A 12437-nucleotide genomic window follows, 5' to 3' on the forward strand; every position below is an offset into this window, starting at 1 on the left:
ATATACACCTTCCATCATCATGATAATTGTCCAAAAACACCATTAAACCATTAAAAATGAAAAACAGTACAAATAAAAATTATTTGCTGCAGTTCATTTTATTTAAAAAATAAAAAATACCATTCTCTGTATAACAATCACAACAATTATATATGACAGAAAAATGACATATGACACCCTCATGCCATCCCAGATGTGAATGACTTTCTTCTGCTGAACACAAATGAAGATTTTTAGAAGAATATCTCAGCTCTGTAGGTCCATACAATGTAAGTGAATGGTGATCAGAAATTTGAAGCTCCAAAATGCATATAAAGGCAGCATAAAAGTAATCCACATGACTCCAGTGGTTAAATCCATGTCTTCAGAAGTGATATGATAGGTGTGGGCAGGGACAGATTATGAGTGGCAAAGGCCTAATTTTCTCCAAGGGCGTGCGTTCACAAGAGTTCTTCTTCTGTTTTTGCAGATTTGCATTCTTCATGCATACTGAAATCACCACCTACTGGGCTGCTGTGCAAATACTGTGTTATTTATTTATTAATTTCTTTTCTTTAATCCTTCCCTTCTTTTTTTATTCTACTTGCTGCCCCGTAGGTGGCGATATGCACAAAGAATGCAAATCGGCAAAAACACAAGAAGATTAACTTGATAATCTTGTGAACATGCATAGGAGGGCTAGTTTGAAATTGGTTTATAATAAAATAAAAAGTCTTTTTTTTCAGATCAAATATGTATCTATTTCTCACCCACAGCTATCATATTGCTTCAGAAGACATGGATTACTGGAGTGGTGTTGATTACTTTTATCTTTCCTTTATGCCATTTTTGGAGTTTCAACGTTCTAACCACCACTCACTTGCATTATATGGACCTACAGAGATGAGATACTCTTCTAAAAATCTTCTTCTGAGTTCTGCAGAAGACAATAAGTCACACATCTGGGATGGCATGAGGGTGAGTAAATGATGAGAACATTTTCATTTTAGGGTGAACTGTTCCTTTAAGGTCAGATATTCACAGATTTTAGATATCTTCAGTTGTATGGTAGACTTCATAATTGAGTTCAATTACATATGTCAGCAACAGTTATTTTGATGACAGCATGACTTTGAAGACTTGAAATATTTTATAATTTCATATGGCTAAAAAAAGCAGTCCTTTACATCTTGTGAGAATGACCGCTTTAGTTTAAGCTAGAGTATGTAATATCAGACACTTAAGAACAGAATTACTGTGATGATTTAAGAGAAACTGGTGAGAACAGGGTGCATTCACACAATCAATTTACATATTTATACACGGCTTGATATTGTATTTGTGTCAAGTGAGTATCTGAACTTCAAGAACTGGCTCGATCTTACATGCTACAACTTGAATGGACATTCTGGGCAGCTTCAAACAGGCACATTTTGGTTTTTCTTTGATCATCTTCCTTTCGTTCGTTCGTTCCTTCGTTCCTTCCTTCCTTCCTTCTGTGCAGCTCACATCCATCTGCAGTCCTTAACACGTTGGAAGGTCACATCCTCACCCAATTACAAATTAGCTGCTGGTGCGTCAGTGACTTTACGTCCTTTCCCAGCTATCGGCCGATCTCTCTCCTCCCACAGAGTGACACCGTCACAGGCACAAATCTGTTTGGGATTCTGAAACAACCCGGCAGAGCGTGCAATGATTCCACATGCCAGCCTGACAAAAGAGCGAGAGGGGAACCAGTCAAAAGAAAACCAAACACACATGGAAGTATAGTGAAACATGTGGGCTCTGCATGGGATTGTGATGTCTGTAAAGAATAAATACAAAAAAAGCAGATTCACTTTGACCTCCTGAGACCAGAGCATGACTGCTCTTTGCAATTTCTATTCCCCTTTTTTATTTGGAACTAGTAGCCCCTATGAAACATGCAAAAAAGCATTGTTTTCCTCAACATTGATGTCTACATTTGTGGACAGCGGAACTAAGTTATAAAATTTTTAAATAATACCAAGCTATAGAAAGTCAGATTTTGTATATCGAATTGTTTATTATGTTTCCAGGAGTGTTGCTTATTCATGTTTTTGAGACGTTACAGACATTACAGCTGATATTCTGTAAAGCTGCTTAGGAACAATGTGTATTGGGAAAAGCACAAATAAACTACATATACAAATTATTTGACTTATGTTACAATGTTTTTGTTTCTACTTTGGCAACAAAATCTCAATGTTCTCTCTTTGCTCTGTCAAACAAATAAGTGATAGCCAGTGCTAAAGCATTTTAACAATCAGAAATTAGCATAATTAATTATATTTGAAAGTAATGGTCAGCAATGCCCAATAACTGCCAAGCATGTTCAAATATTTAGCATGAAAAATGATTAAATCTATGTTCTGATTACCATTGTCCCATGTCTGCCAACCATGTTGATGTATGCAAACATCATCTACAGCATGAAACTGAACGTTTGACCCGATGTTAGAAGTGAATGGACTTGGCTGCATAGGAAAGCTATAGGATGGTCCCTTGCTCCCTAATTAGTGAATGACTTAGCCTCCGGTGTGCTGTCTGTCTTCACTGGTCTCAGAACAGTTTTAAATACACCTTATTTTCATTCTAACTGTATACAACCTCTGAAAATTTTCCAGCACTGGATTCTTAATGTGATAATGCAGGGTGAACATAGGATTTTTTTGGACAGTTATTCCCTGGACATTGTGTGTTTAACAGCGTACCATTTTCCGATAAATCGATGCAATTTTTAAAATGGCATATCGAATTAAACTAGAGACTCTACTCTTTTGACTCAAAAAGGTTTTAATGTGTAAAATGAACCTGGTTTCTTACCAGATGTAGTTTTCTTTTCTTTTCTCCCAAAGACAAACTCTGTTGAGATTGGCACCATGTTGTTTTGTCACATGATGCGGTGCGCTGAATGTTTTACTGACAACCTAGAGTCTCCTGAACTGAGATCAGTTGGTTTTAAAGAAATTAAATTAAGAATAGCCTATAGCGAAGCTAAAATGTAATGTCGATGCATGCGGATGCGGGGTCTCAAAGGGTTAATTTTATTAATGTTTTGTCTGGGTGACAAACAGTTTTTACCTTTCTCCTGAATTTCCTGTTATTTTGGACAGTGGGTGACTCCCACGGCCCAAATCATCCTCTCCTGAATCTACCACTAGAGATCGACCAATCACATCCCACACCTGTGAAAATGTTCATTTTGGACAATGAATACAACACTACACAGGCCGGAGTAAACTGTGTCTCCTTTCAGGCTTAATATTATTCCAGCAAAAAAAGTAGGGTCACATTTTACTTTGTATAAGTATAATCATGACACAGTGGTAGTGATTAAGAGGGAAGTAGGTAAAGTATGAGTAAAGCAGAATTTACTTTTATAAACAGACTTTGGATAGTTAGAAAGGTTACTCCAAATACGCCACAGCAGGGTTTGCAAATACACACAGGAATCAGCAACACAGGACTGCTTTTTGAAGTCCTTATTACAATACAAACTGAAATACCTTTATCTGAGTGTCTTCTAATCTGAATGAAGCTCTGCCATCAGGACCAGCTCTGATATTTCCCAGATCTCCCACATGCTGCAGACCAAACAGACATTAGTATAGTAATTATTACACAGCATTACCATAAATCAGCAATCATCACTACCCGAAAGATAATGATGAGTCTGTATACAGAAGGGAGGTTGAATGGCTGGCTCACTGGTAAAGTCAAAACAACCTGGAGCTGAACGTGCTCAAAACAGTGGAGATGATAGTGACTTTATGAGGAACACCCCAACATTGACCCCGCTCACCATTCTAAACAGCACTGTGGTAGCAGTGGAGTCATTGAAGTTCCTGGGCACTACCACTTCACAGGACCTGAAGTGGGAGACCCACATTGACTCCATTGTGAAAAAGGCCCAGCAGAGGTTATACTTCCTTCGCCAGTTGAAGAAGTTCAACCTGCCACAGGCGCTGCCAATACAGTTCTACACAGCAGTCATTGAGTCTGTCCTCTGCACTTCAAACTGTCTGGTTTGGTTCAGCTATAAAATAGGACATCAGAAGACTACAAAGGACAGTTCGGATTGCTGAGCAGATTATTGGTTGCCCCCTGCCCTCCCCTCAAGAACTGTACACTTCCAGAGTGAGGAATAGGGCTCGAAAAATCACTCAGGACCCCACTCACGCAGCACACTACCTTTTTGAACAGCGCCTTCAGAGCACTGAGCACCAGAACCATTAGGCACAAAAACAGTTTTTTCCCTCAGGCTATTCATCTCATGAATAGTTCAAACTGCCCCATTGAGACTACCACCCCTGGAGTCGCGAGTTGGAATCCAGGGTGTGCTGAGTGACTCCAGTCAGGTCTCCTAAGCAACCAAATTGGCCCGGTTGCTAGGGTGGGTAGAGTCACATGGGGTAACCTCCTCGTGGTCACAATTAAGGGTTCTTGTTCATAATGGGGCATGTGGTAAGTTGCGCGTGGATTGCTGAGAGTAGCATGAGCCTCTACATGCTGTGAGTAAGATGTGCGGATTGACTGTCTCAGAAGCGGAGGCAACCGAGACTTGGCAATAAAGCTCATTCTGATTCTGATAACACATCAGTTTCCTTCCTTCCCTACTGTATGGTATAGAGTACTGGCTTAGAGTAGCCAAAGGCCACATATTGTTTCCCTTCACGTTCTTGTATTTCAGAGAAAGAAAATACAACAAAATACTTTGTTCAAAATAAAAGGTCAGTCTCTAAAAAAAAAGCAATAATATGCTGTTTTTAAGTCACATGACATTTTTATTGTCTCTCCATGACTGGAAGACCTAAGAGCTAAAGTGCTCATCATATTCCATTTCTGAATATTCTACATATGGAATTTTGTTTTGTTTGCTTGTTTATTTGTGCTGCATCAATGATAAGTTGAGCAGTTCACAGATCAACAAACTAGCCAGGTTGTCATATGGCAATTCTGTACCATAATGGAAATGCTGTAATGGAGAATGCATTCCCCCATTGTCAATCTTTAAAGATAATGGCATAAATTATATTACTGTCATTATTTATTTATTTGGAAGTGTTTATAGTGATATAATTGAGTTTAATTATGAATTAGTTTTCATCAAAAGTTATTCTACAGAAAATGCAAGAAAGAAAGGATGAGTTGGGCTTTTAAGAGTAATATTAAAGGATAAATGATAATGATTCACTCAATATGAGTTTGTGGGAGTTCCAAATGTATACTAATTTTAATTAATTAAAGAAATATTAATTTAATTCATATTTAGATTAAAAAAATGTTGGATCATTTTCAGTTTTGGTACAGAGTTGCCATTGGTTTTCCCAATTGTTCTTTCTCCAGTGGTAACTGCTACATTAACCTTACTTTATGCACTATTAATAAATAGAATGTCTGTTAATGAAGATCTTGAATTGAAATGTTTCAAGTACTTAAATCATTTTACATGAGCACTATACCCTCTCTGAGTCTTGAGGAGCTCCATGCAGTTTCCTGAAAGGGTTGAAGTGATCTCCACAGCTGAGACAGAGAGAGAAAGAACATACATAAATGATTATTTAGCAAAAACTTATACAAAGACAAAATCATATGCCTGCAAATTACATCAAGTCTTTGAAGTCTTTCTTTACGTCTGGATTTTTGTTGTTGTATTTATTTATTTTAATTATTTCTGATTTAGACATATAACAATATAATAATAAATAACTACACCACTTAAGAATATTAAATGGATATTTCACCCAAAATGTAATCATGTCATTAAAATCCCATTTATGTGTCCGCAGGTTCAATCAAACTTGGCAAAGTGTTGTCACAATACCGAAATTTCAATAGTCGGTACAGATACCACAAAAAGTTCACGGTTCTAGACACCAATGTGCTATTGAACACTCCTTTAGCCTATTTAAAATGTCACATTTCAATGTAAATAATAAATTAAAACAAATGCATGAATGCATTGCTTAAGTGTTTTACAGTAGGGCCCTATTGAAATCATTTTTTTTCCCCCTCCTAAATATTGTTTTCCAATGTATTAAAGTTTTAAAGTTTCATTTACTTTCATCAATAAAATAGTATCTAATCAAATTAATTCCTAAAACTTTTAACAAATATAGAAAAATTACTCTTCAACATAACATTGCATTTTATTTACCAAATGTTTATTCAGTACAACAGCACTCTTGATTCTAATATATTGCTTAATTTGTATTACTATCTTGTTAATAATAATAATAATATTTCTATTATTAATATTACATTTTACTATACAGTTGTAATATATTTCTGTCGCAATTTCTTCAATTTCAGGCATCTAGCTTTTATTTTGACAGAAGATTCACGGGTTATCATTCAAGCGAAAATGCTGTGATTTAATAATAGAAATGTATAGTTTGATTGTGCTGTACACTTAACAGTTGCTTATTGCTCTAATCTGTCATCTCATGTAACACACAGCGAGCATGATTCTTTGGAGTTCAGAGATATGAGTGGTCTGATTCACACAATCACTTTTAAGCACATAGCTCATGCAGACTTAGATTGCAGTCTTGTCATTAAACAATAACACTTGGGCATGTCACCATTTTAATTTGATTAATTGTGCATTCATTTTTTCCCCAAACTTCAGACAGCTTGGAGGTATCGAATTGAGTCAGTGTTTTATACTACCAAACATCACAAGACATCACCAAAGGCCTGTTCACACCAAATCCATGACGATTTTGCAAGACAAACCACTGACGGAAGAGTCCATAAAAAGTGAAACTAAAAACGATTTCACTCCTGTACAGTAGATGGTGCTGTTGTCTCCTGTCCGCACCTTAAGCTGTTAAAGATTAATATAATGAACACTGTTAAAGCATTTATTTACCTAATGGTATAACTGTTACATTATGTTCTTTTCATGGTGTTGATGCAATTTGAGGAGTATATAATCTTTGTTTTTTATGTGAGAAAGATGAGTAAAGAGTGCTGTTGGATATTTATTTGCAAATGTATTTTTCTACGAGTATTTTACAAATGGACACCTGAAGCCAACTTCTCTTTTTATAATGCCTGCATTTAAGCCTGGATAATATAGCACAAGGTACAGTGGTAAATACATGTGGAATAAAATACAGTACATTAAGAATAACAGGTATATTATAAAATATGCATAATGAAAGAATATAAAAGAATACCCCGACACTCTGTCTTTATTGAAATTATTGCAATACTTTGTTATATCACACTTGCAATAAAATAGCAGTTGGTTCTGCAATGTGTTTGTCTACAGTAAAATATAGCAGGTAAAGAGTCTCGTGCCCCTGCTGCCCCCATTCTGTGCACATCACAGACCTTATGCAATCCTGTGTGAGGTCCCCCAGTTCATGCACATGCAGGCCGTGCGCTCCAGGTGCCAGCCCATCAATCGTCCCGTCAATCAAACAACGATCCTGTGATAGTTGCAGGAAATGGACAATGCCCTGCACTAGCCCCGCCCCACTCAACATCGCCACGGCAGTGCCCAAGTCTACAACACACACGCATGTCGAACGCACACCGATGTCATTATGTTTCTCCTGTGATACACTACTAATAATGACCACATTAACATGCACATCATTTTCTGATTAAACTGTGTGTTCTGGTCTTTACTCAACTCTGAAGGGATAGTTCACCCAAAAATGAAAATTCTCTCATCATTTACTCACCCTCATGCCATCCCAGATGTGTATGATTTTTTTCTTCTGCAAAACCACCTAGTGGGCTGTTGAACAAATCTGATTTATTTATTCTTTTACTTTCCTTCATCCCTCTCTTTTTTCTCTTTCTCCTTCCTGGCCAGTAGGTGGCTATATGAAAAAACAAAAGAAGAAGAACTCTGTTCTCGTGTGAAAACGCATAGGAGGGCTGGTCGAAAGTGGAGATTTAGAGTGAAAAAGGACTTAAATGTTGATCTGTTTCTCACCCACATCTAACAAATCACTTCTGAAGACATTGATTTAACCACTGAATTTTCATTTTTGGGCGAACTATCAGTTTATTCACTCAATAATGTAATTGACAACAGCATATACAAACACAAAATGTAAGCCAAAAGACTCTTAAGACACTCCACCTGTCTGTATATTGTTTTAAGCATTAAAATGATGCAAACATAATGGGAATATGAGCAAATTCTAACTAAAAGAGGTCTATTCTAAACAGAATAGCAGTGGCACAGCAAAGTCTTTCATGAAATACTTGACAAGAACAAATGTAAACCTCAGCCGAACTGAACAAGAAGCATTCCAGAACCATCAGACATGTGCCACATTGTGATGTACTTTTTAGTTAAACTGTTAAAACACTTCACCTTTGTTCACCATGTCATCATCCAACCACTTTAGTCATTATTTTCAGTAATTGTGTGCCACAACAAGACCAAAGCAAGTGCATAGAGATGTGAATTAACATAATTTACCTGTTTCTGAGCTGCCCATTCCCTTCAGCACAGCTCTTTTGCCTGTGCTTTCAATGAGGTTCTGGACCTGCAGAGAGGTGAGTTCAGTTTCAACCAACACTTCCTCCTTAGCCAAGTCTATGTGCACTGACTGCACACCTAAAAACACAAAACACACACAAAACATATACTCAAATGTATATTATATGAGACTGTTGTGTGTGAAAATCCCAGGAGCTCAGCAGTTACAGAAACACTCAAACCAGCCCGTTTGGCACTAGCAATCATGCCACGGTCTAAATCACTGAGATCACATCTTTTCACCATTCTGATGGTTAATGTGGACATTAACTGAAGCTCCTGTCCCATATCTGAATTTTATGCATTGCACTGCTGCAACACGATTGGCTGATTAGATAATCGCATGAATAAATAGGTGTACAGGTTTACCTAATAAAGTGATCACTGAGAGTATGTTTCTGTATATATCAGTGGTGGAAAGAGTACAGATATTAAAAGTACTGCTACTGAAGAAATCATTTACTTGAGTACAAGAAGAAATACTGAGAATTATTATGACTCAAGTAAGAGTAAATAAGTAGTTTGCCAAAAATCTACTCAAGTAATTATATTGCAAGTTACTTTATGAAAATTATATTATATATAGTATATATGCTTCCATTTTTAGGACACAAAGTCATTTTTGTTCTTGAAAGAACTTTCACCAAAGATGCTTTAAATTGGTCAAAAATACTGCCAAAATCATTCATTGCAAATTATTTTGGTGGTTTGAAATAATTGTTTTAAGTGATTTATATTCCATTTTTCTTTACCTGTGATGGCAAACGGTGTCACCTATTCCTTACAAAAGTATTCTAAAGTGTTCATTTGGTACTCAAGAAAATTATCTTATTATTAGAACAATTGAAAACGGTTGCACTGCAATGCGGAAATCACAATACATTGGGGTTTTTTTCCACAATTTGCTGAGGTACTGAGTTCTTACAAGTTACTTTACACTTGCAAGTCAAATTTTGGTTTTAAAAATAGGTAAAAATACAAATTTCTCCAGAAATTCAATTTTCTCCTAAAATCTATTGTTTTAGACAGATGAAGGCTATTCCATGCATTACTGTTTTGAAAAAAGAATCTCTAACCAGGATAGAGAGGGAAGTAGACAAAAAACACAACAAAAAGACAAGTAAGTCACAGTCTCTAGTTTGAGAAACAGACTCCTAACAGGTCCTAAACTAGCAGCTTCTAAATGCCAAAGATCTGCATTGCTGCAAGAAGAATACACCATTTATTTAAATGGAAATAGCCATTTCCTACATGTCTCTAAATCATCTCTAAACTACATAATGTACATTTTGACTGAAACATATTCCTATTTCAGGTATACTCTCATTCAAGTAATTTGGCTATTAAGTTAACATACTGTACAAAACTAATATAATGCAATTTCATAGAGGAGGAAATTCATCCTCTATGATATTGCAGCAATTATCCAGATATGGAATGAGATTAAGCAAACTGTTATCAACTCCTACATGCCAACTGAATTAAATAAGGCAAAAATAAACATTTCTCAGTGTTTAGTGTTTTGCACCTCTGATATATATGAGTTAATACCCTTGACACAAAGTCAAGAGTGTTTTGGGTTGTTTTAACTCACCTGGCTCTTTCTCCAAGACACCCTTCACTGCTTTTACACAGCCGTCACACGACATCTGTACTGCAAACTCAAGCTGCGCAAACACACACATTAGTGAATCTCTTAAAATCCTATTAAGAACATGTTTATTTCTCATCACAAAATCAAAAGGAATATTTATATATAAACATGGTCGGGGAGTAACGAAATACAAGTAATGGGATTACATATTTAAAATACAAAATATAAGTAACTGTATTCCACTAGTTACAATTTAAATGATAGGTAATTAGAATACAGTTACATTCAAAAAGTATTTTTATTACTGAAGAGATTACTTTGCATTTTATTGTCATTTGTTTCATTCTAGATATTTAGTCCTTTCAGATGGAAAACATATATACATATAAATGATGCGATCCAAAATGCATTTGAACAGCGGTGAAACACTTTCTTATGATAAGTTACATTCATACGAGCAGACAGAGAAATAAGTTTGAAGTAAGTTTGGAGCAGACGAAATAGAAATAAACCTTGTGTAAATTGTCAGCTTTATGCTAAGCTAAAATGCTATTTCTAGCCATTTTACATGCAACAGGCACGATCACATTTTTATATAAAAGAAAATCATGTTGAATCATAATTTCTTTTTTCTAGTAAGATCTTTGATATTATGGCAAAAATTGTATCCTTAATACTTTTTGTATTGTTTTTCTGTAAAAATATAAAAAAATCCTGATCTTGTTTTAGAAACAATACTGCATAAGATATTTAGGTGTTTCAGAGAATGTATTTTGTCTTACTGTACTGGCAGATTATTTATAGTCAAAACAAGTGAAGAAACTCTACCAGTGCTGAAGAAGATATCCAAAATATTTAGAATACGTTACCGACCTTGAGTAATATAACAGAATACATTACAAATTACATTTTACAGCATGTATTTTGTAATCTGTAATGGAATACATTTCAAAAGTAACCATCTCAACCCTGTATATATGTATATATACACACACACTATATATATATATATATATATATATATATATATATATATATATATATATATTTCTCATAAAGAATTTGAAGCCTAATTTTTGCACTGTTACATTTTTTATGACAGTTGAGCACATCACCCCAATTCTCATTACTCAAAATGACAAAAAAAAAAAGATTATGAAAATAAAATGTAAAAAATATGAATAATTACAAAACATACATAAAATAACTAATGATATAGTAATTACACAAAATATTTCATTATAAATATTTTTAATACAGCCTTTAATCCATGATTTGTTATAAATAAAAATATATAAAAGGGGGTGTCTCACATTACCCGATGTCTCACATTACCCCGTTCTCCCCTACAGTTCGGATTATTTACTAAATAAAAAACTAATGAAAATCATAATTGAGTTTTTGAGTCTTACATTCCAGACAATATAATAATATGAATATAAACAACACGAAATAATAATATGAGAACATTATAAAAAAAAAAATATGTATATACATTATATTTATAAATTACAAAACTTTATATAAATACATATAACATTTTACATGAGAACCGGTAAAACAAGTTTCATAAGTGTCCGGTAAGAGCAAGACTGCAACAACTGGTTAAAATACAGAGGTAAATTACATATGTTATTCATCCATAACATATAAACGCGTATGAATCGTGCAAATTATATGATTATAATGATTGAATCAATAATAGGTTCACCAAAATGACTTGAATGACGTTATTGCTGCTATTTCGCTCTTACATTACATCGATTTATTTGACACTACCATAATATTTAGCCCATAATTAATATATAACTCGTGCCCTTAATAATTATGACTGCAGTTCACCATAAGAATTGTATTAGTTTCACACCTTTGCTTTCCTGTTTGTGTCCATCTCTTGTCTGCGCGCCGACAGTGACGTAGACGGAAATTCAGACCTTAAAGAACATTTCAAAATAAAAGTCGCGATCTGAGGCTATCGAATAATAAAATAAGAGTCCCTAGCCCAAAATGAGAGGAGACAAAGAACACGCAGAGACGGTGGAAGCCGGGGTCCTAGCGGATCTGAAGGGGTGGGGGAAGAGAAGGTAGAGAGGGAGCGCAGTCTCTGATCCATGAAACCAGAAAGTGGCGGTAAATGCACTTTCATGGTATATGCACTTACAGTTTCCTTACTGTTAATGAGAAGAATTAAAAGAGAGTTGATAAAATTGCGAGCGCAAGTAAAAGAGAAAGGCACTAGTGAAATATGTCAACTAAAACTGTCAGCAAATAAGTCACTTAAAGGGATATTTCACCCAAAATTTTAATTTCTCTCATCATTTACTCACGCTCATG

At 35.2% G+C, this 12437-nt stretch overlaps 1 protein-coding gene across 1 annotated transcript; it reads right to left on the bottom strand.

Moving 5' to 3' along the window:
* Positions 1-90: 90 nt before the first annotated feature.
* On the bottom strand, positions 91-12024 carry LOC127643275 (copper chaperone for superoxide dismutase-like). The gene is made up of 8 exons (XM_052125983.1): positions 11971-12024; positions 10104-10176; positions 8450-8587; positions 7342-7516; positions 5463-5523; positions 3507-3584; positions 3082-3185; positions 91-1689 (listed from the first exon to the last, which is right to left on the bottom strand). Exons 1-8 carry the CDS (start codon positions 11992-11994, stop codon positions 1536-1538), a joined length of 807 nt encoding a protein of 268 aa, XP_051981943.1. The 5' UTR covers positions 11995-12024; the 3' UTR covers positions 91-1535.
* Positions 12025-12437: the final 413 nt, after the last annotated feature.

The sequence above is a fragment of the Xyrauchen texanus genome, chromosome 1 (genome assembly GCF_025860055.1).
Source record: "Xyrauchen texanus isolate HMW12.3.18 chromosome 1, RBS_HiC_50CHRs, whole genome shotgun sequence".
Taxonomy (NCBI): domain Eukaryota; kingdom Metazoa; phylum Chordata; class Actinopteri; order Cypriniformes; family Catostomidae; genus Xyrauchen; species Xyrauchen texanus.